The sequence below is a fragment of the Chenopodium quinoa genome, unplaced genomic scaffold (genome assembly GCF_001683475.1).
Source record: "Chenopodium quinoa cultivar QQ74 unplaced genomic scaffold, ASM168347v1, whole genome shotgun sequence".
NCBI classification, from domain to species: domain Eukaryota; kingdom Viridiplantae; phylum Streptophyta; class Magnoliopsida; order Caryophyllales; family Amaranthaceae; genus Chenopodium; species Chenopodium quinoa.
The window spans coordinates 456,117-477,540 of NW_018744593.1; the positions used below are offsets into that span (position 1 = coordinate 456,117).

The following is a 21,424-nucleotide window of genomic DNA, read 5'->3' on the forward strand; positions in this document are numbered from 1 at the left end:
AGGCGAATCATCTAGCCGACCTCCGAGAAACTCTCACCACCCTCAGACGGCATAAAGTCATGTTAAATCCTAAAAAATGCGTCTTTGGAGTTGAGTCCGGGAAGTTTCTTGGATTTTTGATTGATCAGAGAGGCATAGAAGCCAATCCGGACAAAGTACAGGCGGTGATCAACATGCAGTCGCCACGTACCGTCAGGGAGGCTCAAAAGCTTACCGGTTGCCTGGCGGCACTGGGGAGATTCCTCAGCCGGTCAGGTGACAAGTGCCTGTATTTCTTTCAAGCAATCAAAAAGAGGTCAAGGTTTGAATGGGGTGAAGAGGCTGAGGCGGCATTTCAACGGCTGAAGCAACACCTGCATTCTTTGCCAGGATTGGTGAGTCCCCTACCCCAGGAGGCTCTCTACATGTACTTGGCCGTCTCGGATCACTCCTTGAGTGCCGTCCTCCTTGCTGAGAGAGACAATAATCAGCTCCCGGTATACTTTATAAGCCATATACTCCGGAATGCTGAACTTCGTTATCCCATGATCGAAAAATTCGGTCTGGCTTTGTTCAAAGCAGTCAAGCGGTTGAAACCGTATTTTTTAGCACATCCGGTGACCGTTTACACTGATCAACCGCTCAAAAGGCCTATGACCACTTTAGAGTCATCCGGAAGAATGATTAAATGGGCCGTGGAAATCCAAGGCTTAGAGATCACTTTCGAACCCAGGCGAGCAGTTAAGGGTCAGGCGTTTGCCGACTTCATTGTTGAAATGACAAGGCCAATACAGCCGGATAAAACCGATGAAGTTTGGAGGGTTTATGTAGACGGGACCTCTACGCTGAATGGCTGCGGAGCGGGTGTAATTATTCACTCTCCGGAGGGAGACAAATACGAGTACGCTCTACGATTCAAGTTTCAAGCTTCGAATAATGAGGCTGAATACGAGGCCCTGCTAGCCGGTATCCGCATGTGTAAGGCGGTCGGGGCAAGGAAAGTTGATGCCTGCTCAGATTCCCAACTCATCGTTAGCCAGTACAACGGTGACTACGAGGCCACCCATCCGGTGATGATTATGTATCTGCAGGCGGTCAAAGAGGAGGCTGGGGCATTTGATGAATTCAACCTGAGTCAAGTACCCAGATCCGAGAATAATCAGGCGGATGCACTATCCAAACTTGCATCCTCCGCCACATGTGATACGCCTAGATCAGTCTTCTGGGAAGTCATGGAAAAGAGAAGCATTGAACATGACCCCATTGGACTTCTAGATCGAAGCTCCACATGGATGGACCCCATCCGGAATTACTTGGAAGATGGCACTCTACCGGAAACCTCATCCAAAGCAGCTGCTCTTAAAAGACGAGCATTAAGCTTCGCAATGCACAACGGTGAACTGTTTCGGAAGGGTTACTTGCAGCCGCTATTCAAGTGTGTTACCCCAGAACGGGGCAAGGAAATACTGGAAGATCTTCACGCCGGCTTCTGTGGATCTCACATTGGCGGGAGGACCCTCGCCAAAAGAACCCGGCGCCAAGGATACTTTTGGCCTACACTAGAGGCGGATGCATTAGATTTGGTGAAAAGATGCGACAAGTGCCAGAGGTTCGGCCGGTTGATAAGGCAGCCGGCAACTGATATGACAGCTATTCACAGCCCAATTCCCTTTGCAAAATGGGGCATGGATATTTTGGGGCCATACACTCCTGCCCCAGGCGGCAGAAGATACATTTTGGTGGCTGTTGATTACTTCACCAAGTGGGTTGAGGCCGAGGCGGTAAAGGGCATCAAAACTAAGGATGTCATCTCCTTCATTTGGAGGAATGTCATCACCCGGTTCGGTGTACCAATGTCAATGGTCTTTGACAATGGCCCCCAATTTGAAACGCCTGTCCTGAAGACTTGGTTGCAAGATCAAGGGATTTCCCACTACTTTGCATCCGTTGGCCGTCCGCAAGCAAACGGTCAAGTTGAAGCTTTCAACAAGCTCATCTCAAGCGGCATAAAGAAAAAGATCGAGAAGGCAGGCGGGCTTTGGGCAGAAGAGTTGACTCACGTTCTTTGGTCCATCAGAACCACTGAGAAGGGGTCAACCGGTGAAACTCCATTCCTTATGGCATATGGCACAGAGGCGGTTCTTCCCATTGAATTATATGAGCCAACACTTCGAATCATGTTGTATGATGAAGAGGCAAATTGGGAAGCCATGCGCCTGTCTCTGGATACTCTTCCAGAAAGAAGGGGCAACGCCGCCTTGCGTCATGAAATCTACCGCCTTCGAATGACGAGGGCCTACAACAAAAAGGTGCTTAAACGCCCCCTCAAAGTTGGAGATTTTGTATTACGGAAGCTTGAAGCAACCGGTAGGGCATACGAGCAAGGGAAACTAACCCCAAACTGGGAGGGACCCTACCGGATTTTTGAAGAAGTTAGAAACGGCACATACCGCCTGGAAACCCCAGACGGAATGCGGCTGCCTCGTACCTGGAATGTAGATAACTTGAAAAAGTACTACTTCTAAGGATTGAAATGTGAAAGCATATAATTTCCATTCATACAATTGTATTTGCACCTGTCTAGTGCAAGAACACAGACGGAAGAACACTTGTTAAAACCACTGCTCCAAAAAGAGCAGTCATCCGGTGACACCCATCCGGGTGAATCACTGAAGAGAACAGCTCCCTTCTGGGTGGAACATTGTTCTAGCGATCCCACAACTCAAACGGCGTTTGTCTAAAACGATTTGCAGCCGTTAGAAATGATCCTTTGCATCTGGGATTCATCCGGCAAGGACCCAAAAGAGGTCCATCCGGAAGAATGAAATTCCTAATGGGCCACCGTAATCACCTAAACGGTTTTACATCCCATCCTATATATAATTGTACCAGACGGGGCAAGGTCAGGTCAGTCACTGACCCCCCATCCGGCTTCCATGAAATGACTGCCTGTCTACTGCTGGGGTAAACAGGTAGCCATTTCAGGGGCATATTGTGGTATCTCTTCTTCATCCGTCTGAAATACTTGTAAAAATGCGTATATAAAAAAAATGCATATATAAAAAAATTGTAAATAATAGATAGAAAACCCGACTGTGTCGGTTAATAGATTAATTAAAATGTTAGCCGGACCCTTGTCCGGGAAAGATATATCGAAAATACACGGCACGCAGGCCGGTAAAAAAAAAGAAGAAAATATCAATCTTGCTGTTCCTCTTGTTGCTGAGGCTGCTCCAACCCTTGAGCTTGCCCAACCTGGGTCTCAGCCGTCTGCTCCTGCAGCTGCTCCGGCTGGTTTCCCATTGGCACCCCATCCGGCTCTGACCCTAACTCCTTCTCAGCCCACTCGTCGAAAGGAGGAGGGGCAGGAGTGCCGAGTACTCGAGCTTCATAAACTTCAGAAGCATACAAGTAACGGAGGTGGAAATAGTCAAAGTCAGAGTCCGGATGGATGAGGCCCCAAGCCAGCTTCATGCGCTCCTCGCAGTCGGCTTCATTCTCTGTTATCAGGCGGCTGAGTTCCTCGTTCAGCTCCTTTTTGTGGGCCGCCTGAATATTAGTGAGTTGGACAGTCAGCTCGCTGTTCTTCTGGCGGAGGTTGGCATTTTCCTTGTCAGCTCCTTCCAGAGCTCTGAGATCAGCCTGGAGGTCCTTAACCTTAACCTCAAGTTCATCAACTTTCTTTTTGGCCTCATCCCCAGCCAGCACAGCCTCTTTCAGTAATTCCTCCTGTTGCAACTCTCTCTCTTTAGTTGCCAAATCATATTTAATAGTGTGAAATTGACTAACGTCAATTAGGTCAAGGGCACGCTTCTGAGCGTCTCTTACCTCCTCTTGCTTTTTACGCAAGGGGACTCGGAGCCCGTCCACTCTCAGCATCACTTATGGTACCAACCGGAAAAGGAGTTAGAACTAATGATGATAATTACTACTCATCCGGCAAAAGCAGAGCTTGAGACAAGCATAGGGCATTCGGGTTATTTACCTCAGCAAGAAGAGAGTTGATGCGATCCAGGTTAACCTGGTGTACAGCCGGCACCGCCTCCTTTTCAGAACGGGTCAGAGTCTTGACCATTCTCTTGGCGTATTGGTTGTAGTCGGGCCGGCTGGTAGAGTCATCTGCAAAGGAAGGGTTATCTGTCAGATACTGGGCATAGGCGCCGCCTATATTCATGCGGCTGCCAGAGGAGCCCCCAGACTGGCTTGCTTGAGTTTTGACTCTCATATGCCCAAGCGGCCAGGGGGGGTCAAAGGCAGAGGTTTTACCTTGTACAGGTTGTGGGGTGCCATCCCCCCAGCCGCATCTGAGCCAGATCCCATCCGGGTCTGGCCCGCCGAAGCACTCGGCGTTAGCTGCAGGCTCTTCCCTGCAGTGGTTGGCGTGGCAGGGTCAGACGTCCTCTTTGCAGGACTAGCTGCCAAAGGTGGACCCGGCAGCCTTGGAGCTTTTGAAGCCGGCTGAGGTATTACACCAGCCGGTCTTTTATGCATGCTTGCTAATGATTTTGGCATGCCTTGGGTTCCACCCTGAAAATAGTCAAAACAAAGCAATCAGTTAGAAACAAAGGCAGATCATATGTCATCCGGTAAGAAATGGAAGAGGTTTTACTCCATTCTTGGCGGCCAGTGCCGCCTTCTTCTCTTCGATTTGCTTCTTTCTCAGCTCAATAGCTGAGAAGGCAGGTGTCTTTTCAGGAGGCACCATTCTTTTAGCTGTACCTGCAGAAAAGGGAAATTCGAGTTAGAGCGTGTATGCATAATCAGGTGTCAGAATACCGGATGGGTTAATGAACCTACTCTTTTTAAACATTGAACTTAGATTGCAAAGGGACAAGAATGACTCGTCCCTTAACCATTCCGGGAGGGGTACCCAGAACTTTGGGACGATGATTTCACTTCCGTCCTCCATCTGATGGGTCGTTTTGAGGAAGAGACCCGTCTCCATTATTTGGTCCCAGGCCTCAGACGGCACTTTCGGGAGCGCGCATTTTTTGCCCAGTAATGCCAGGTGCTTATTATACCGCCGCAGCCGGTGATTTAGGGAAGTGGAAGGCGAAGAGACGACATAAAATTTGCTCTTCCAGTTGGTCCACTTTGATGGCTTCTCCAAAGTCATCATGTATTCTTGGTTGGTGGTAAGGGTGTACCAGGCGTTCCACCCACCCGGAGCCCGGCTGAGGTAATGCATGTGTGCAAAAGCCTCCCAACTGGGGTTTACCTCCTGCAGCTCACACGCGGCAATGTACCCCAAAATATTGATCCAAGAGTTAGGAGTCAATTGCCATACGCCTAAGTCGTACCCCAGCAATATGTCCTTGATGCAGGGGTGAAGGGGGAACCGGAGGCCTGCTTTGAATGCCGCCTCATAACAGCCGAAAAAATCATCGGCATGGTCCAAGTCATCCTCCCATACGACGGTTGCATTAACAGGCGGGACTCTTATTTCCCAGTCCTTCCCAACTGGTTTCCTTTTAAAAAGAAAGGCAGGAAGGGTTGCAGTAAGGGTGACCACGTCTCTTGCTGACATGGTCATGTCAGTCGGATCCCCCTTAGCCGGCCATTTGTAGGCCTCCTCAACAATAGGCTCAGCCTCCTGTGCTGGGGCTTCAGATTCGGACCCAGACCTTTCTCCAGCAGATTCATCGCCGGATCCTTCGGCATTAGAATCAGAGTCTTCTAATATGCTATCACCCGGTGTGCTCGGACCACTCGGGGAATCTTGACGAGTCCCCAAGGTTTCTTCCAAAGGAATTTCACCAGACGGTCCTGCTGTCTGGTCCTCGTTTCTGGGATCAGCCGGATCTTCGGCTGCGTCGTCGGATTTGTAATCCGGGTCAACTGCCGTCCATCTTATCCGAGCCATTCTGTCCTGCACATGAACAGAGACGGTCGGATTCGAGGTAGGTGAAGGTTCGCCCAAATACCCCCAGACGGCAGTCCCAGTCCTAGACTCAGCCGTGCCTGGTGACCGCCTGACAGCAGTCGTAAACTGTGCCGAGTGTATAATTGAAGGGTCCATATCCTATCTATGCAACCGGAAAATTAACAAAAAGAATAGAAAAAGGGTGCAGACGGTACCTTTGGAGGTTGGAATTTGCTGAGATGGTGGCTTGAAACCTACACAGGCGGAAATTTCCGAATGTGTTTGAAGCTGAAATAAAGAAAAATAGATCAGACATGTTTAATTGGAAGCTCATTTAAAAGCCCCCCAAGCGGCGGAGTCCCGGATGAGGGATAGCAGAGATGGGCTGGAAGTTGCTCAAACAACCCCCATACGGTTAGACGCCGGATGGGGGCAATTTAAACAACGTTTGAGAAAAAGCCAAGGCTGCTCAAACGACCCCCATACGGTTAAAAGCCGGATGGGGGCAATTTGAAACAGTTTGAGCCAAGGTTGCTCAAACGACCCCCATACGGTTAAAAGCCGGATGGGGTCTATTTGTATGTTTGAGAAAAAGCTTAAGGCTGCTCAAACAACCCCCATACGGTTAGACGCCGGATGGGGGCAATTTAAACAACGTTTGAGAAAAAGCCAAGGCTGCTCAAACGACCCCCATACGGTTAAAAGCCGGATGGGGGCAATTTGAAACAGTTTGAGCCAAGGTTGCTCAAACGACCCCATACGGTTAAAAGCCGGATGGGGTCTATTTGTATGTTTGAGAAAAAGCTTAAGGCTGCTCAAACAACCCCCATACGGTTAGACGCCGGATGGGGGCAATTTAAACAACGTTTGAGAAAAAGCCAAGGCTGCTCAAACGACCCCCATACGGTTAAAAGCCGGATGGGGGCAATTTGAAACAGTTTGAGCCAAGGTTGCTCAAACGACCCCCATACGGTTAAAAGCCGGATGGGGGCTATTTGTATGTTTGAGAAAAAGCTTAAGGCTGCTCAAACAACCCCCATACGGTTAGACGCCGGATGGGGGCAATTTAAACAACGTTTGAGAAAAAGCCAAGGCTGCTCAAACGACCCCCATACGGTTAAAAGCCGGATGGGGGCAATTTGAAACAGTTTGAGCCAAGGTTGCTCAAACGACCCCATACGGTTAAAAGCCGGATGGGGTCTATTTGTATGTTTGAGAAAAAGCTTAAGGCTGCTCAAACAACCCCCATACGGTTAGACGCCGGATGGGGGCAATTTAAACAACGTTTGAGAAAAAGCCAAGGCTGCTCAAACGACCCCCATACGGTTAAAAGCCGGATGGGGGCAATTTGAAACAGTTTGAGCCAAGGTTGCTCAAACGACCCCCATACGGTTAAAAGCCGGATGGGGGCTATTTGTATGTTTGAGAAAAAGCTTAAGGCTGCTCAAACAACCCCCATACGGTTAGACGCCGGATGGGGGCAATTTAAACAACGTTTGAGAAAAAGCCAAGGCTGCTCAAACGACCCCCATACGGTTAAAAGCCGGATGGGGGCAATTTGAAACAGTTAAAGCCAAGGCTGCTCAAACGACCCCCATACGGTTAAAAGCCGGATGGGGGCAATTTGAAACAGTTTGAGCCAAGGTTGCTCAAACGATCCCCATACGGTTAAAAGCCGGATGGGGGCTATTTGTATGTTTAAAAAAAAAAAGCTCAAGGCTGCTCAAACAACCCCCATACGGTTAGACGCCGGATGGGGGCAATTAAAACAACGTTTGGGGAAAAGTCGAGGTTGCTCAAACTACCCCCATACGGTTAAATGCCGGATGGGGGCAATTTGAATGATGTTTGAGAAAAAGCCAAGGCTACTCAAACTACCCCCATACGGTTAAATGCCGGATGGGGGCAATTTGAAAGATGTTTGAAAGCAAAGGTTGATCAAACCACCCCCATACGGCTAAAGGCCGGATGAGGGTACTTATGACTAGTCTGCATTAAAACAAAGTTGGCTTAAAGGGGTCCCATGCGGCACAATGCCGGATGGTAATATATTAAACATTCCAGACGGCAAAACGCCGGATGAGGGAGATTTTTTGGATTTGTCCCAAGCCAACCCCTTGCGGCAAAATGACGGATGAGGGTATTTTACATAATATACCCAGGCGGCAAAATGCCGAGTGAGGTCCTTAATCTAGGGGTAGAGGGAGAAAGCAGACGGTACCTTACTAAATCCGCACTCAGCCGGAAGGCAGACGTCAAGTTCTTGCGAAAACCGGATGCTCGAAAGTCTTGAAAGAAGCAGCCGGTATCAGAGCTTCTCAGGAAATTTTTGAAAATAAAAAGTGCGGAGGAAAGAGGTAGCCACCCTACTTATAGAAAGAGGCAGAAGGCGAACAGTCACTTGCACGAAAATTTGAAATTCAAGAGGGGGAAGGCAGACGAACCGTCACTTACCCCGTGCACCCTACGTCTGTCACAGATGACACGTGAGATTGCCACATCTCATCTGTGAGGGGCAGATGTTTAGGGTGAAAATACCTAAGACACGTGGCCCAATAAATGCTTGACACGTGTCAATCTTTCAGCAGTCTGCAAAGGCCCATTTCCTTTGCAGACACGTGTCCCTTATACCCTTATTGAGGTACAGTTCTCCCTTACTATAAATAGAAAGGGTAGACCTCATTTATGAGGGACAGACATTAATTGCAACCACAAAAAACCAAACAAAGCCTAAACCTACTGAAACGCTCTCGAACCGAGAAGCTTTTACAGTTCTTATTCCACTTCGAAAAGATACTAACTTAATCTTCGGAGGCGGAACTCCCACCCCCCATCCGGAGTCTCCGTTACTTGTGCAGGTACAGGCGCAAGAAGGAAGTCGGCTAGGTGCAAGTACAGGCGTAAGAAGGAAGTCTGCTAGGAAATTGTAACTCTCCCGAAGGACACAGAAAACCCCCAAACAGTTTGTATGTTTGGTTATTTTATCGGATCTGCTCAGATCTTTGTTGTGATTGAGCTTTTTAGTTGATCTGGACTTTGATTGATGTGCTTTGTTATAGATCTGATTGGAATTTTGTATAATTGAGTCGATATAATTGAGAAAAGTTGAGTTTGGTTGATTCACTGGAAATATACGATTTTTAGGGTTGCTAATTATGCTTGGTTATTGATTTTGATTAGTAGTTAAGTTGAGTTGGTGGAATTTATTGGAATTTGTGAATTGGAAGTAGTTTAGTTTAAGTGATATTGAATTATGATTTGTAAATTCAGTGAAATTCACTGTTTTTGGGGTAATAACTTAAGTAGTATTCGATGGGTTTATTGGATTTCACACAATTCCTAAGAAACTCCACATCTTCACTCATGGCTGCATCTCTCAGCTCCTCATCCATCATTGCTGATGTTGTTGAGGCCATGTTTTTTTATTATGATAAAGCTTTTCAGTTTTGCGTTTTGTGTTCTGCTTACCTATTTCAAATTCAATATGGTTTAATTTGGTAGCAGCTTAGCTTCTTCTCCAATATCTTGTCTTGTACCAGTTTACATCATGCTAACCATGTTTTACAAAATATAAAAATATCTAACAACTAAAAAATGATCTAATCAAATGACAACATGGGTACGTGCTAATCGATTCAAGCATACCACTTGTTATTAATAATATGCATTACTATTTTTAATGTGACTAAAGTCATTGCGTTACTGTCCTCTTGTTTTTGTCTTTACTGGCTATGTGGGTATATAAAGAGATCTTCTCTCTCGGTCTTCCATCTGGCGTCTGTCCTCTTGTTTTTGTCTTTACTGGAAATGGAAATGGCATTACTCTGCCTTGGTAATCCTTGTCCAATTATAAATGTATTTCCATTCCCGCATGATAATGAGAGTGTATTAGATTTGATTTTTCCCAACAATTTATCAAGTGTCTAAATAGTTTTACAAGGCGCACAAGAGATACTCAAGGATGATGATGAGTATGGTGATGAGTTTGATGACGATGATGTAAAGGATGTCTCTTGATAATTTTTCTGCATTTTCATGATAATCTGACCCTAATTATATAAACCGTACAAAGTATTATCTGAGCTCAAATTTATCAAGTGTTTGTTGATGGAGGATTGTGTGTTGCTTGTTGATTAATGGTTGCCAACAACTGTGATTTGTTGCTGGCTAGGGGATGAATGATTGTGATATGTTGTTGTTGCTATTGATGTTGGTGTGTGGCCTGAGTTCCTTGATTAATGTTGCTTGGAATATTCTCCTTAACTACGTCGCTTTTTAACTGACCCGTATATAACAAACTAATGCGTTGAGTCCCTTGGCCGTAAATAGTTACACTAGGATAATCCATATGATGAAGGGACTCACTTTCATCGTACAACTTCTCACTGTGATTTGCTCCGATTTGTCCATTGAGGTAACACAGTTTGAGAAGTTTTTGGATGAAAATAAAACCCGTGATGGATTCATGAATTATTTGCTTTATTTTGATGAAATTTGTGGTTTTTGTTGTTGTGCTTGAAAAGTCATTGAATGCCAAGCTAAGAGTGTACTGTTGCTTATGGTATTGAACCGGTGCCAAATCATATAGTTAGCACCGGTTAACCTATGTCATAGACATAGACATTTGGCATTTGTTATGACTTTTCACTCAAATTTCTGTGTGCATACAAACTTATGCATTAGGAATTGTTGTTATGTCTTAGTTTGATAACCCCCCCCCCCTAACCCTTTTCTCTTTTTTTGGAGCTATTTTCTTACTAAAACATCTGGAAACTTTTGCGCCTGAAGATACATTCTGTAATCTGAGCTGAAAAGATAGAAGTGGTTATTTTCTACAAGCAAAAACCATGTTATTAATGTCTTGTCCTCCCCATATACAATATGTGTGTCTGTGTCTATTTGTGTGTGTGTGTGTGTGTGTGTGCGTGTTTGTTTAGCAACTTTGACAGGTAAAACAACAGCAACAGCCAGCACCACCAGACAACAGCTAACAACCAGCAAATAGCCAACAGGCTTTGCAAAACCAGGCCAGCAACCAAACAGCAACATCACAGCTGAAAGAGCAGGCAACAGAACCAGCAACCTGAACCAGCTCACACCAGCCAGGGCCTAAGCAGCCAGAAACAGAAAGCAGTAGCCAGCAACAGCTAAACACACCCTTGCTTCTCCAGACCTTGATTTTATATTTTTTTTCTTCAGTTTTTTAAAGTGTAATATTACAAGTTATTGAAGAAAATATATGTGTTTTATGTATATTATGATTATATCTAAGAATTTGGTACAATTTAAGTGAAAAAAATGCAGATTTTTTTTTTTTTTTTGGCACCGGTGGGTTTTACTCTGTTGCTTAAACCCTAGAATAAGGGGCAACAGTTTTGTGTTGTGACTTGTGACTTTGTGAGCGGTTTTGCTAATTTTCTACTGGTATTATTATTTCTACTAGTACTCCGTATTATTTTAATTATTTTAATACGTATATATTTTTAGTATTCGTAAAATTATAACCGAAAAAATAGAAAATAGTACTTGTATTGGTTTTTTTATTCCTACTTATGGAGTTATGGAGTTGTGGAAATATATAAAAATGATTTATTTAATTTCTTCTCCAAAAGACGGTATTTTTTAGCGATTTAAGTAGGAGATGTTTCACAATGCAAAAACTACTTGATTATTGTAGTTTTTATGGAGGAATTATTTTAAATAATAAAAAAAAATCCCCTCCATATAAAGATAATAATTCCACTTATTAAAAAAACACTTAATTGTCTTCTTAGCTCCAAATTCCTACTCATTATATTTTTTTCATTCTTATCCCGTCTTTTTTATTATTATAGTACATGTTTTTGACAAACAAACAAATTTTCAATAATAAAGAAGTGTAAATGATAAAAGGTGATGAGGAAAAAAAATTCAATAATAAAGAATTGTAAATGATAAAAGGCAATAACATGTTTTCACATCACTTAGCATTTCTATGGATAGTAATTTTTTATTCCCGGTTTACTTAAGTTGTTACTTAGCTTGCACATGATCAAATTAAATGTACAATATGTACTTCGTTAAACTTCAAGGTCACCTAGGTAATTACCCTAATAATATACGGAGTAAGTATTTATAAACGACATTAGTTTCCACTTTCTTTGTAAGAAAAGATCTATGACAAACCAATTAGTATGTTGTCAAAAAAAAAAAAAAAAAAGACAAACCAATTAGTAATAAAAAGGTAACCCCTTAAAATTTAAAGTGGTTACTTCATATCCCTATTAAGAGTAACAACTACTCAAATTTGAGCAACAAATAGTTTCAATATGTTGTAAAGATTGCACCAAACCCATATTGTAGATATATTTAATTTTTACAAAATGACAAAAGTAATTTCAAAATTATTTTTTTTTTTTGACAAATTTAGGGTCATAATTTGATGACTTCAAAGCCAAATACCAGTACAATTATTATCTGTAATCTAATTTGTTTTATTTATTTTAAATTTAATACTTAATATTTTGATTAGGTATGCCAAAATAGCTCCTCCACTGGTTTTTAGTAACACATATTGATGAGCATCTTTAGATAAGAATTTTGACAAATTTGCTTGCATCATAGGCTTAAGCATGCTTTCGCACTGAAACACCTAGCATGCTGTTGTTATTGCAGCTAGGGGGGTTTTACATATGGACATACACTTTTCACTTGGTAAAGAGTTCATCCATTAAGTTTAAAGCACTAAGAGCCGCGGAAGAGGAGGCTGCAAGGGATCCAAACGACGACTTAAAAGCTGATGTAAAAGCCCATCTTCTCAACGGAGAGAGTGAAGGGTATGATGCAGAAAGCCATCCTGTAAGTTCATTCTTTTCTTCTGTATAGTATGTTTACAGAATATAATAATAGTACTGTAACTTATCTGGCCTGTATAAATATCTTAGGTATCACCTAAGAAGGAAAGCGAGCCCCTTTGGAGGAAGATAATCGAGTTTCTACACCTAATATTAGAGGAACTAATGGCACCTCCTAGCTTGGTGCAGTGAGTCTTTCTTCTATCTATAAACATAAACTTTTACAGACTTTGTATGGTGAAATAGCAATGTATGTAGCACCTTGCATTAATCTGCTTGAAATGCTACTACTAAATGTTTAAGACTACCTTCTTTTCGATCCTATATGCTATGAACTTTCAATATTTAGCTGACAATAGTCCTAGGATTGGTTTGTACATCCAAAGTCTAGACAGGCCTAACAATAACCATTGCAATAACAACTACGGAGTAAAATATTTATAATGGTACATCCAAAGTCCAGACAGGCCTGGAGTTAGGCAAAGGACGTGGCTTTTCATGTAGTCCTTCGACTAGCTTATGCAGTTTTATGCTTTTGATCTAGATTATTGGACTCATTTTTGGAGCTACTACTTGGTTGAGGGGCCTTGTTATAGGGGATGGAGCTCCACTTCGAGTGATACAAGATTCCCTCAAATTGCTTGGGTATGTCTTGATGAAATTTTCAACTCTGTTTTTTTCAGCTTATTAAATTCAGTTACAGCAAAAATAAGTTTTGTTCATAAAAAACAAGAGCAGTTCAGAAAAAATGAGTTCAATTTTACAGAAGAAATTTACATTGAAGAGAACAAAGCCTATATACAAAATAACATCTACTAAACTATAACATACCTTATAAATATTCTTGCAGGGATGGAACAATACCTTCTATCACCCTTATACTAGGTGGAAACCTAATACAAGGTAAATTAATATCAAAAGATTTGAGTTAACAGTCCATTTAAACAGGATTACAATCTCTAACTAATTACTTGGTTTAAACAGGATTAAGATCATCAAAAGTAAAGCCAACTGTGATAATTGGGATTCTATTTGTCAAATACTTGCTGCTTCCTGTGATTGGAATTGGAGTAGTAAAAGTTGCTGATACTTTTGGCTTCCTCCCACCAGACCTTTTATATCGCTTCGTGTTGATGCTTCAGTTCACATTGCCTCCGGCCATGAGCATTAATTTTCCTACGGAAATAAAATCCGTCGCAAACTTCCGACAGAATATTCCGTCAGAACATTTAACTTCCTACGGAATTAAAATCCGACGGAAATTACACCTGTTCCGACGGATTTTAGCCTTTAATTTAAAAAAAAAACAATTGAAAACCCGGAAACCCTACCCTTCCCCCTTTCATTTCACTTTTCTCTCTCCTCTCCTCTCCGCCTCTCTTCTCTCTCTCTCTCCTCTATTTCTCTCTCCTCTTTCTTTCCTCTTCTCTTCTACTCCTCCATTCCCCCATCCCTTTCTTACTCTTCTCCTTCCTTATCTCTCTTCGTCCCCTTCATTATCCTTCTTCGTCTTCTTCGTCCCCTTCGTCTTCGACACCAACATCTTCCGTCGACAACCAGCAACGCACCACCACATCAACGACACCAACAACATCTTCGTGAACTTCGATCGACATCAACGACAACCAGCAGCATATGATGATTTGTAGATCTAGGGGTTTTTTTTTTAATTTTTTTTCGGATCTTTATTAATTTCAGAAGTAAATGTATATATAGTTGTTTTGTTTGATTTCATTTGTTTATTTGTATTTTTTTCGGATCCGTATTGTTTCGATTTTTATTTGATTTGTTTTGTTTTGTTTATATAGTTTTTTTTTTTCGATTGTATTTTTGATTTTTTTTTATTTCGATTTGGCTGTTTTCTCGATTTGATTTATTGTGTGGGTGGTTTTTTATTTTGGGTGATTTGGTTAGGGTTAGGTGGGGTGGGTGAAGTTTTGGGTGTGGTGGTGGCAGGGGGTGGTCTGGGTGGGTCGTTTGGGTGGGGGTGGTCTAGGTGGGTGGGTTTAGTTTAGGGTGGCTGGTGGGGGTGGTTTGGGTGTGTGGGGGGTTTGTGTGGGTGGTGGTTTGGGTGTGTGGGGGGTCTGTGTGGGTGGTGGTTTGGGTGTGTGGAGGGGGTGGTGTGGGCTGGTGGCGGGGGTGGGTATGGGTGGGGGAATTTTTTGTTTTTATTTTTTTTAATTGACCTTTCTAACGGAATTTTCCGTCAGAAATAAGTACATTCCGACGGAAAATTCCGTCGAAAGTGGTTTATTCCGATGGAATTTTCCGTCGGAAGGTATCTCATACCAAGTGGTATGCTTGAATCGATTAGCACGTACCCACATAGCAAGACCGAGAGAAGAGTCTCTTTATACACCCACATAGCCAGTAAAGACAAAAACAAGAGGACAGTAACGCAATGACTTTAGTCACATTAAAAATAGTAATGCATATTATTAATAACAAGTGGTATGCTTGAATCGATTAGCACGTACCCATGTTGTCATTTGATTAGATCATTATTTAATGGTTAGATATTTTTATATTTTGTAAAACATGGTTATCATGATGTAAACTGGTACAAGACAAGATACTGGAGAAGAAGCTAAGCTGCTACCAAATTAAACCATATTGAATTTGAAATAGGTAAGCAGAACACAAAACGCAAAACTGAAAAGCTTCATCATAATAAAAAAACATGGCCTCAACAACATCAGCAATGATGGATGAGGAGCTGAGAGATGCAACCATGAGTGAAGATGTGGAGTTTCTTAGGAATTGTGTGAAATCCAATAAACCCATCGAATACTACTTAAGTTATTACCCCAAAAACAGTGAATTTCACTGAATTTACAGATCATAATTCAGTATCACTTAAACTAAACTACTTCCAATTCGCAAATTCCAATAAATTCCACCAACTCAAAAAAATTATGCAAACTTTAGAACAGTATCTGTGTTGCAAATTTGCAATTAACTCTATTATTCATAGTATTTAAACACTGGTAGATAGCTTTCCAAGTAATCGGACAACATAAGTAACTTTAGGAAAAACTTACTTGATATGTAGTCTTCAACGTACTCATCATCAACCTTTCCATGAGGCATAGCACCAACCTGAACGAGCAAAGGATTAGAAGACACCTAAGTTTTGACTCATATAAATGAATTAATAGACAAAGTTTAGTCCCTTCTGATACATACCACAAACACAAAATTGGAATCATCTTTAACAACATCCACATATTTCTAAATGTCAACCAATTTTTCTGAGCTAAATGAAAAGCCTGAAATATGAACAGCCAAATGTTACTGACTATGGAGGGGGGAATAGAGAGATAAAAGTGATCTGAACTCTGAAATTTATTAGACAGGATTACTAGTTCAGAGTGAAGCTCACCTATCTTACGAGAATTAAGAGGTAGATACTGAGTTACAGGATTTTTAACCACACGAAAAAGTTTATCTCGTTTGCCAGCAGCAGATATGCTCAGCTTTTGTAACAGTTGCACTGCAATGATAAATGAGAGAGGGCGTTAAGGAGTAACCACACGTCATGCCTTCAGTAGCAAATCACGTAATTAGAGTGACGCATAGAAGTTGATAGAAAGAAGATGCATGACAAAATAATTATAACTCACACATAATGCCAGCAAAACGCTTATATGTTCTTGGAATACGCAGGTGAGGTTTAACCTCAAAAAGTACACCTTTCTCAGTTTTAACATACACAGATTGAATCCTCCCAGCCTTATTCAAGGGGCTATCCAAAATCATCAGAAGAGCCTGAAATATCATTCATAATCACAACTACTTCAGAAAAACGGCCAGATACACAAGACAATAATAGCATACATCTTTGGAAACCTTCTGAAAATGTCAACAAAAGCACAAATATAATAAATAGAATGAAGTGCATCGTAACATAAAAGTTGTAATATAAACCTGATGAACAATGTCTGGCCTGTAATCTGCAGGATTCTTTTTGTGCTTCATCAAAAAATTGGCATGGTCCTCATAATTCAAAATTTGGTAGGTCTGCAATTACACATGAATATGACATCAGAATTCAGTTAACAACGGCAGCAAAATTCCCGTTCATCTATTAATACCCCTCCCAAACACCATCAACACAGTTATCTAGGCCAACCCTCTAATTAATCTTTGCAACATATCCAATCCAATCCAAGCAACACACAACACAAACAAATAAACATAATGGAAAACAATAGAGCTTAAAGATTGTTGATTGACATACCTTCCCTACTTTGGCAACCTCAAGGGAAGCCCTTTCGAGCACGAAAATCGCCCCAGGCTGGCTCTTCTGCTTCGTAATAGTAACCGGAATGTCGGGGATATCATCGGCCAAATCTTCCGCTACCTTATCATCTTCAGCTGTTTCCTCAATAGTGGCAGCAGCTGGTACATCCTCTTGTACCATTTCTACTTGCTCATCCTCCTCTTTATCATATTTTTCCTCTCTCTTCTTCCTTTTCTTACCAGCTTTTACTCCCAATGGCCTCGGCATTTTCTACATAAATCAATTCCTTTACATTTCAAGCTTATATAATTCTAGCAACTTTAAACTACAAAAATCTGAACTTTTCAAAAATGCGTCCAATTGGGAAACGGGTAATTAAGAAGGGGAGAAATATAGAAAAATAATTAGATTATACAGTGCTAACTGAGCAATGATAGTACTCAAATAAAAAAATTTAAAAAAAATGCAGAGAAGAACAAATGTTTGAATACAAAAGAGTTCAATTTCAGTAATAAAAGTATGAGAGAGAGAAAGGTGTACCGTAGTCAACAGCGACTGTGCAGAATCAAGGAAACCCCAGAAGAAGGAAAATTAACAATTTTGAACAAAGTTTAGGGTTTATGGAGAAATGAGGGCGGATAATAAAAAATGGTGGATAAAATAAAAATGGGGGTTTAGCTAGGGTTTATTTGGAGAGTTGATTAAAGGCCCGAATTTTGGTCCATGCTTTTGGAGGACGACAAGGGTTTTAGGCGAAACCTCTTATTGATTTTTTTTTCGGTTTAAAATTAATTCTGGTAACATAAACGAACTAAACCATGTTATACACTTATACGGTTGGTTTTCGTTTAGTCATGTTATACAATTTGGTTTGGTTTGTAATATGTCTAACCAATTTTTATGTTTTCTACTCTCTATATTAGATCTAAAAGGTAAGGCTAAATTAGAAAATAACACCTGTTAAAAGACCTAATTTTGTTTTTAACACCTTAAGATTTCGAAGTTTAATTATAACACCTGTTAAAAAATAAAAATTTTGCTTTCACCACCAGATAACAGAAACTGTGACGGAATTTTTTGGTGGGGCCCACATAGTCTTTTACCCTCCAAATTCCATCCCCTTCAATTCGAATTTATCTTCTCTGTCATTTATTACCACCCAACTAATTTTGCTTCATTGAATTTCGTCTGCAAATCTTGAACAACCAAAATTACTGCGAACATTCAAACCCTATACTGATTATTGTGATTGAGAAATTGAGTTGGAAGAGGAGGTGTCAATATTGGAGCGAAACAAGTCAGCGAGATTCCGTCAGCCATTTCCAACATCCAAAAAGCTTGGACTTTTTCATGGATTCTGACAGCAACAGGAGTAAGATTCCAATACAGGTACCTTTTGAACCCTTTAAGGTAGTTTTCAACAAGTACTGTGTGCTGCATTATGCCATTTGTGTGGGTGTAGTAGGGTAATTTGGGAAAAAAAATTAGGAACCCTAAGAACAGTAAAATGGGTTAATTTGTAATTAAAGTTGAATTTGATTAAATTAAGTATGATTTAGTGTAATGTGTGAATTATTTAGTTTAAATCATTGATTTTATTGACTGTTGACTGGTTTGTCATTGTGTTGGTTTAAATATGTTTGATTTTGTTGATTAAAGTATTGCGGTTGACTGTGTAATGGGGTTAGCTATGTTGGGTTTTATTGATTTGCTTTGCATTTGTTTATTAGGTAGAAAAATGGCCGACAACGAAGATGGATTAATTGATATAGTATTTAGAGTAGGGGGTGCTTTTGTTACTAAACAAGTGTCAAAATCAAAGCATTTGCTTTGTTGGTGTGGTGGGTTATGTTATTGGAGGAGGGATGTGGTAGTGGATAAGATAGATTTGCATTATTTGAGGGTAGCTGCTGTGCATGGGTTTGTGAACTTTAATGTCCATGTCCCACCTAACTACAGACTTTGGTATAAAGAAAGAGGTAGGACCTTTAACACAGGGAGAAGGGAGTTAGTAAATGAAGAGGAAGTGAAGGGGCTGCTGGAGACAGTGAATGGGGAAGGGTATGTTGAAGTATTTGTGACTGCTAATGAAACATTAAGGCCCATACATGAGATCCAGGCCCAGTCCACTCCAGTAAAGGCTGAGAGAAAGGGGAAGAAAAGTTCAGGTAAGCCTACTGTAGTTAGGAAGAGCCCAAGAATTAACAAAAATGAGCCTAAGGTGAGGGAGGGTGAAGAATCTCCTAAACCTAGATCTAGACAGGGGATAGAAAGGGTTGAAGGGGTTTCTGTTGAGATTAAGGGGGTTCCTGGTAAAGGGAAGTTGTTGAGTAAGGGGAAACAAAAGGGTAAAGCTAAGCTTGAAAGGGGTTCTGGCAGTGTGAAGGTGTTGGATAAGGGAAAGGGAAAAAAAAAATCTGTAGGCAAAGGATTGATTTTAAAGGATAGTAGTGAGGGCAGTGTAGGATTTGTGGTGGATTTGGCCACTATCCCAAGACTTGCAAGGGCCCACATGAACCTGAACCAACTGAGCAGAGAACTGCAGGAAGGCCTCCTTTAAATTCACCTTGGGTAGTTGAGCAAAGGAAGAAGAGGGAGATCAAAGCTGCTAAGAAGGTATGCTGTTGGATTTGTAACTTTTCTTTTAAAATTTGTGATGAAATTGGATGTTGATACTTGTTTATTGGTATTTGTGTTTAATAAACAGAGTGCAATAGGGGCTGGTCCAAACAGCATTGGGAATAGGACTTTTCCCCAAGAGCAACCTGGCTGTGAACCATTGAGTAAGAGGAAAGGTTCACACAGTCAACAAGGGCAGCCACAAGCCAAGCATCACACCACCCCCTCTTCCAGCCAACCTGAACCCAATGCTACTGGAGTGCAGACAAGGAGGGCTAAGCTGCTGACTTCCAGACAAGGAGGGCTGACACAATGATGTTTGAATTGTTTTTCTGAACTTTAGTTGTTGGTTGTATTTTCTGAACAATCAGTTGCAATATTTGTAGCTTTACTTTTGGGTATAGGACAAGGATCCTGTTTTGTTAAATTAATACTTTGCTTTAAGGCTTTACCAGCCAATTTTGTTAGGCACTGCAACAACAAATTTGATCAACAACTTAAATGCAATATCAACTACTTAGGTACTTACTTAATTCTTTGCTTTCATAATTGTGTATATTAGTTTGCTTGCAATAGTGGTTCACTGCCACTTATAAATCATTACATTACCATATTACTGTTTCATGCAATTACTAGCATTACAAGTTATACTTAATGCATTACAAACCCCCTAATAAGAAGGATCACTAATATGACCAAACTAATCCCAACAGCAAGACTAAGAACAGAGTGATCTGATCTAGCATTCCTTCCATGCATCTCTCTGTTCATCTTGTTCCTGTCAGAGTTTAAAGCCTTGCATTTCATTTTCAGCCTGTCCACTTCATTCAGCAAGCACCTCAACTGTCCACCAAGATCATCAACTTCCCTCTTGTAATCACTAATTTCCCCCTTCAACAGTTTCTTATCTAGCAACAAATTGTTGATCACCTCTGTTTGCCAGGCTGTCCCATCTTGTTCATCCACCCATTCAAATGCTTTACAACCTCTGCTCTCAGTTACAGGATCGTAGAACTTGCATGTTCTGAACTTACGACCAGGGTTCTCCCTTGTCCAACTGGTAAGCTTTGCAAAGGGAACACCACATTTGCACTTCTTCTCCTTTGAAGGTGAGAAACTTGTAGAAGACATTTCCTGCACCAATTTGCCATCCATAATAAGCAAAACCATTCGTACTATGAAAAAAATACAATTGAACCAAGGGAATTAAACAGTCACTCCTACAAATCAAAACCCCCAAATTATTTCTACAATGAACCCTAATTTCATTTTCTCGCAAATTACAGCACAATTAACACACAATGAACCCTAACTATTTACGAATTACATGACTATTGCCAGATACGACCTGAATTATGCATTTAAGTCAACAACATATAGATTAATTTACGCCTTATTTTTGAAAGATAAATTAGGGTTTCTAAAGTGCTATTGACGCAATTACCTGATTTGATATCTACGTCCCCCAAACAATGATGGTAAAATCAAACAATTTCGCCAATTTGTTAGTCAGAATTCGCAAAATGTGAAGCAATTTTGTGTAATCAGCTCAACAATTCTACATTAGTGAAGGATGTCGTAACTATATAAAGCAGTTTGGAAAAAATAGCCGTTATTGTGGGCCCAGCTAACAGATCCTCTAACGTTGTTCCAATTTAGGTGGTGAAAGCAAAATTTTTATTTTTTAACAGGTGTTATAATTAAACTTCGAAATCTTAAGGTGTTAAAAACAAAATTAGGTCTTTTAACAGGTGTTTTTTTCTAATTTAGCCAAAAGGTAATCGTCTCATAAAAAAGTTAAAATAAAAACACTTTTGACGATGATAAGTCATAAGGGCATGCATTTGTAACTACAATTGAGCATGAGTCGGCATGAAGACACATAAA

At 41.2% G+C, this 21,424-nt stretch overlaps 3 protein-coding genes and 1 long non-coding RNA gene across 4 annotated transcripts; 2 read left to right on the forward strand and 2 right to left on the reverse strand.

Annotated features, from left to right (window-relative positions):
• The first annotated feature begins 12,300 nt into the window (after positions 1 to 12,300).
• On the forward strand, positions 12,301 to 14,394 carry LOC110699765 (protein PIN-LIKES 5-like). Its single transcript, XM_021877282.1, has 5 exons — positions 12,301 to 12,679; positions 12,766 to 12,858; positions 13,220 to 13,320; positions 13,526 to 13,578; positions 13,660 to 14,394. The coding sequence occupies exons 1-5, from the start codon at positions 12,479 to 12,481 to the stop codon at positions 14,322 to 14,324; spliced, it is 1,113 nt and encodes a 370-aa protein (XP_021732974.1). The 5' UTR covers positions 12,301 to 12,478; the 3' UTR covers positions 14,325 to 14,394.
• Positions 14,395 to 15,895: 1,501 nt separating this feature from the next.
• LOC110699573 (ribosomal RNA small subunit methyltransferase NEP1-like) lies at positions 15,896 to 17,723 on the reverse strand. The gene is made up of 5 exons (XM_021877075.1): positions 16,916 to 17,723; positions 16,603 to 16,695; positions 16,299 to 16,443; positions 16,058 to 16,168; positions 15,896 to 15,944 (listed from the first exon to the last, which is right to left on the reverse strand). The coding sequence occupies exons 1-5, from the start codon at positions 17,183 to 17,185 to the stop codon at positions 15,907 to 15,909; spliced, it is 657 nt and encodes a 218-aa protein (XP_021732767.1). The 5' UTR covers positions 17,186 to 17,723; the 3' UTR covers positions 15,896 to 15,906.
• Positions 17,724 to 19,381: 1,658 nt separating this feature from the next.
• Positions 19,382 to 20,070, forward strand: LOC110699574. The gene is made up of 2 exons (XR_002506940.1): positions 19,382 to 19,534; positions 19,626 to 20,070. It is a non-coding gene; the product is annotated as an uncharacterized LOC110699574 (long non-coding RNA).
• A 118-nt stretch (positions 20,071 to 20,188) lies between these two features.
• LOC110699766 lies at positions 20,189 to 20,707 on the reverse strand. The gene has a single exon (XM_021877283.1). It carries the CDS (start codon positions 20,705 to 20,707, stop codon positions 20,189 to 20,191), a length of 519 nt encoding a protein of 172 aa, XP_021732975.1.
• Positions 20,708 to 21,424: the final 717 nt, after the last annotated feature.

What these genes read in the sequence shown, in the direction of transcription:
- LOC110699765 (XM_021877282.1), top strand. Translation starts at nt 12,479, where the DNA reads ATGCTGTTGTTATTGCAGCTAGGGGGGTTTTACATATGGACATACACT. An exon ending in ATGATGCAGAAAGCCATCCT is followed by an intron (nt 12,680 to 12,765) that starts GTAAGTTCATTC and finishes TAAATATCTTAG; the next exon opens with GTATCACCTAAGAAGGAAAG. An exon ending in GATTCCCTCAAATTGCTTGG is followed by an intron (nt 13,321 to 13,525) that starts GTATGTCTTGAT and finishes ATATTCTTGCAG; the next exon opens with GGATGGAACAATACCTTCTA.
- LOC110699573 (XM_021877075.1), bottom strand. Translation starts at nt 17,185, where the DNA reads ATGCCGAGGCCATTGGGAGTAAAAGCTGGTAAGAAAAGGAAGAAGAGA. An exon ending in AGGTTGCCAAAGTAGGGAAG is followed by an intron (nt 16,696 to 16,915) that starts GTATGTCAATCA and finishes GTGTAATTGCAG; the next exon opens with ACCTACCAAATTTTGAATTA. An exon ending in GGCCAGACATTGTTCATCAG is followed by an intron (nt 16,444 to 16,602) that starts GTTTATATTACA and finishes ATGATATTTCAG; the next exon opens with GCTCTTCTGATGATTTTGGA.
- LOC110699766 (XM_021877283.1), bottom strand. Translation starts at nt 20,707, where the DNA reads ATGGTTTTGCTTATTATGGATGGCAAATTGGTGCAGGAAATGTCTTCT.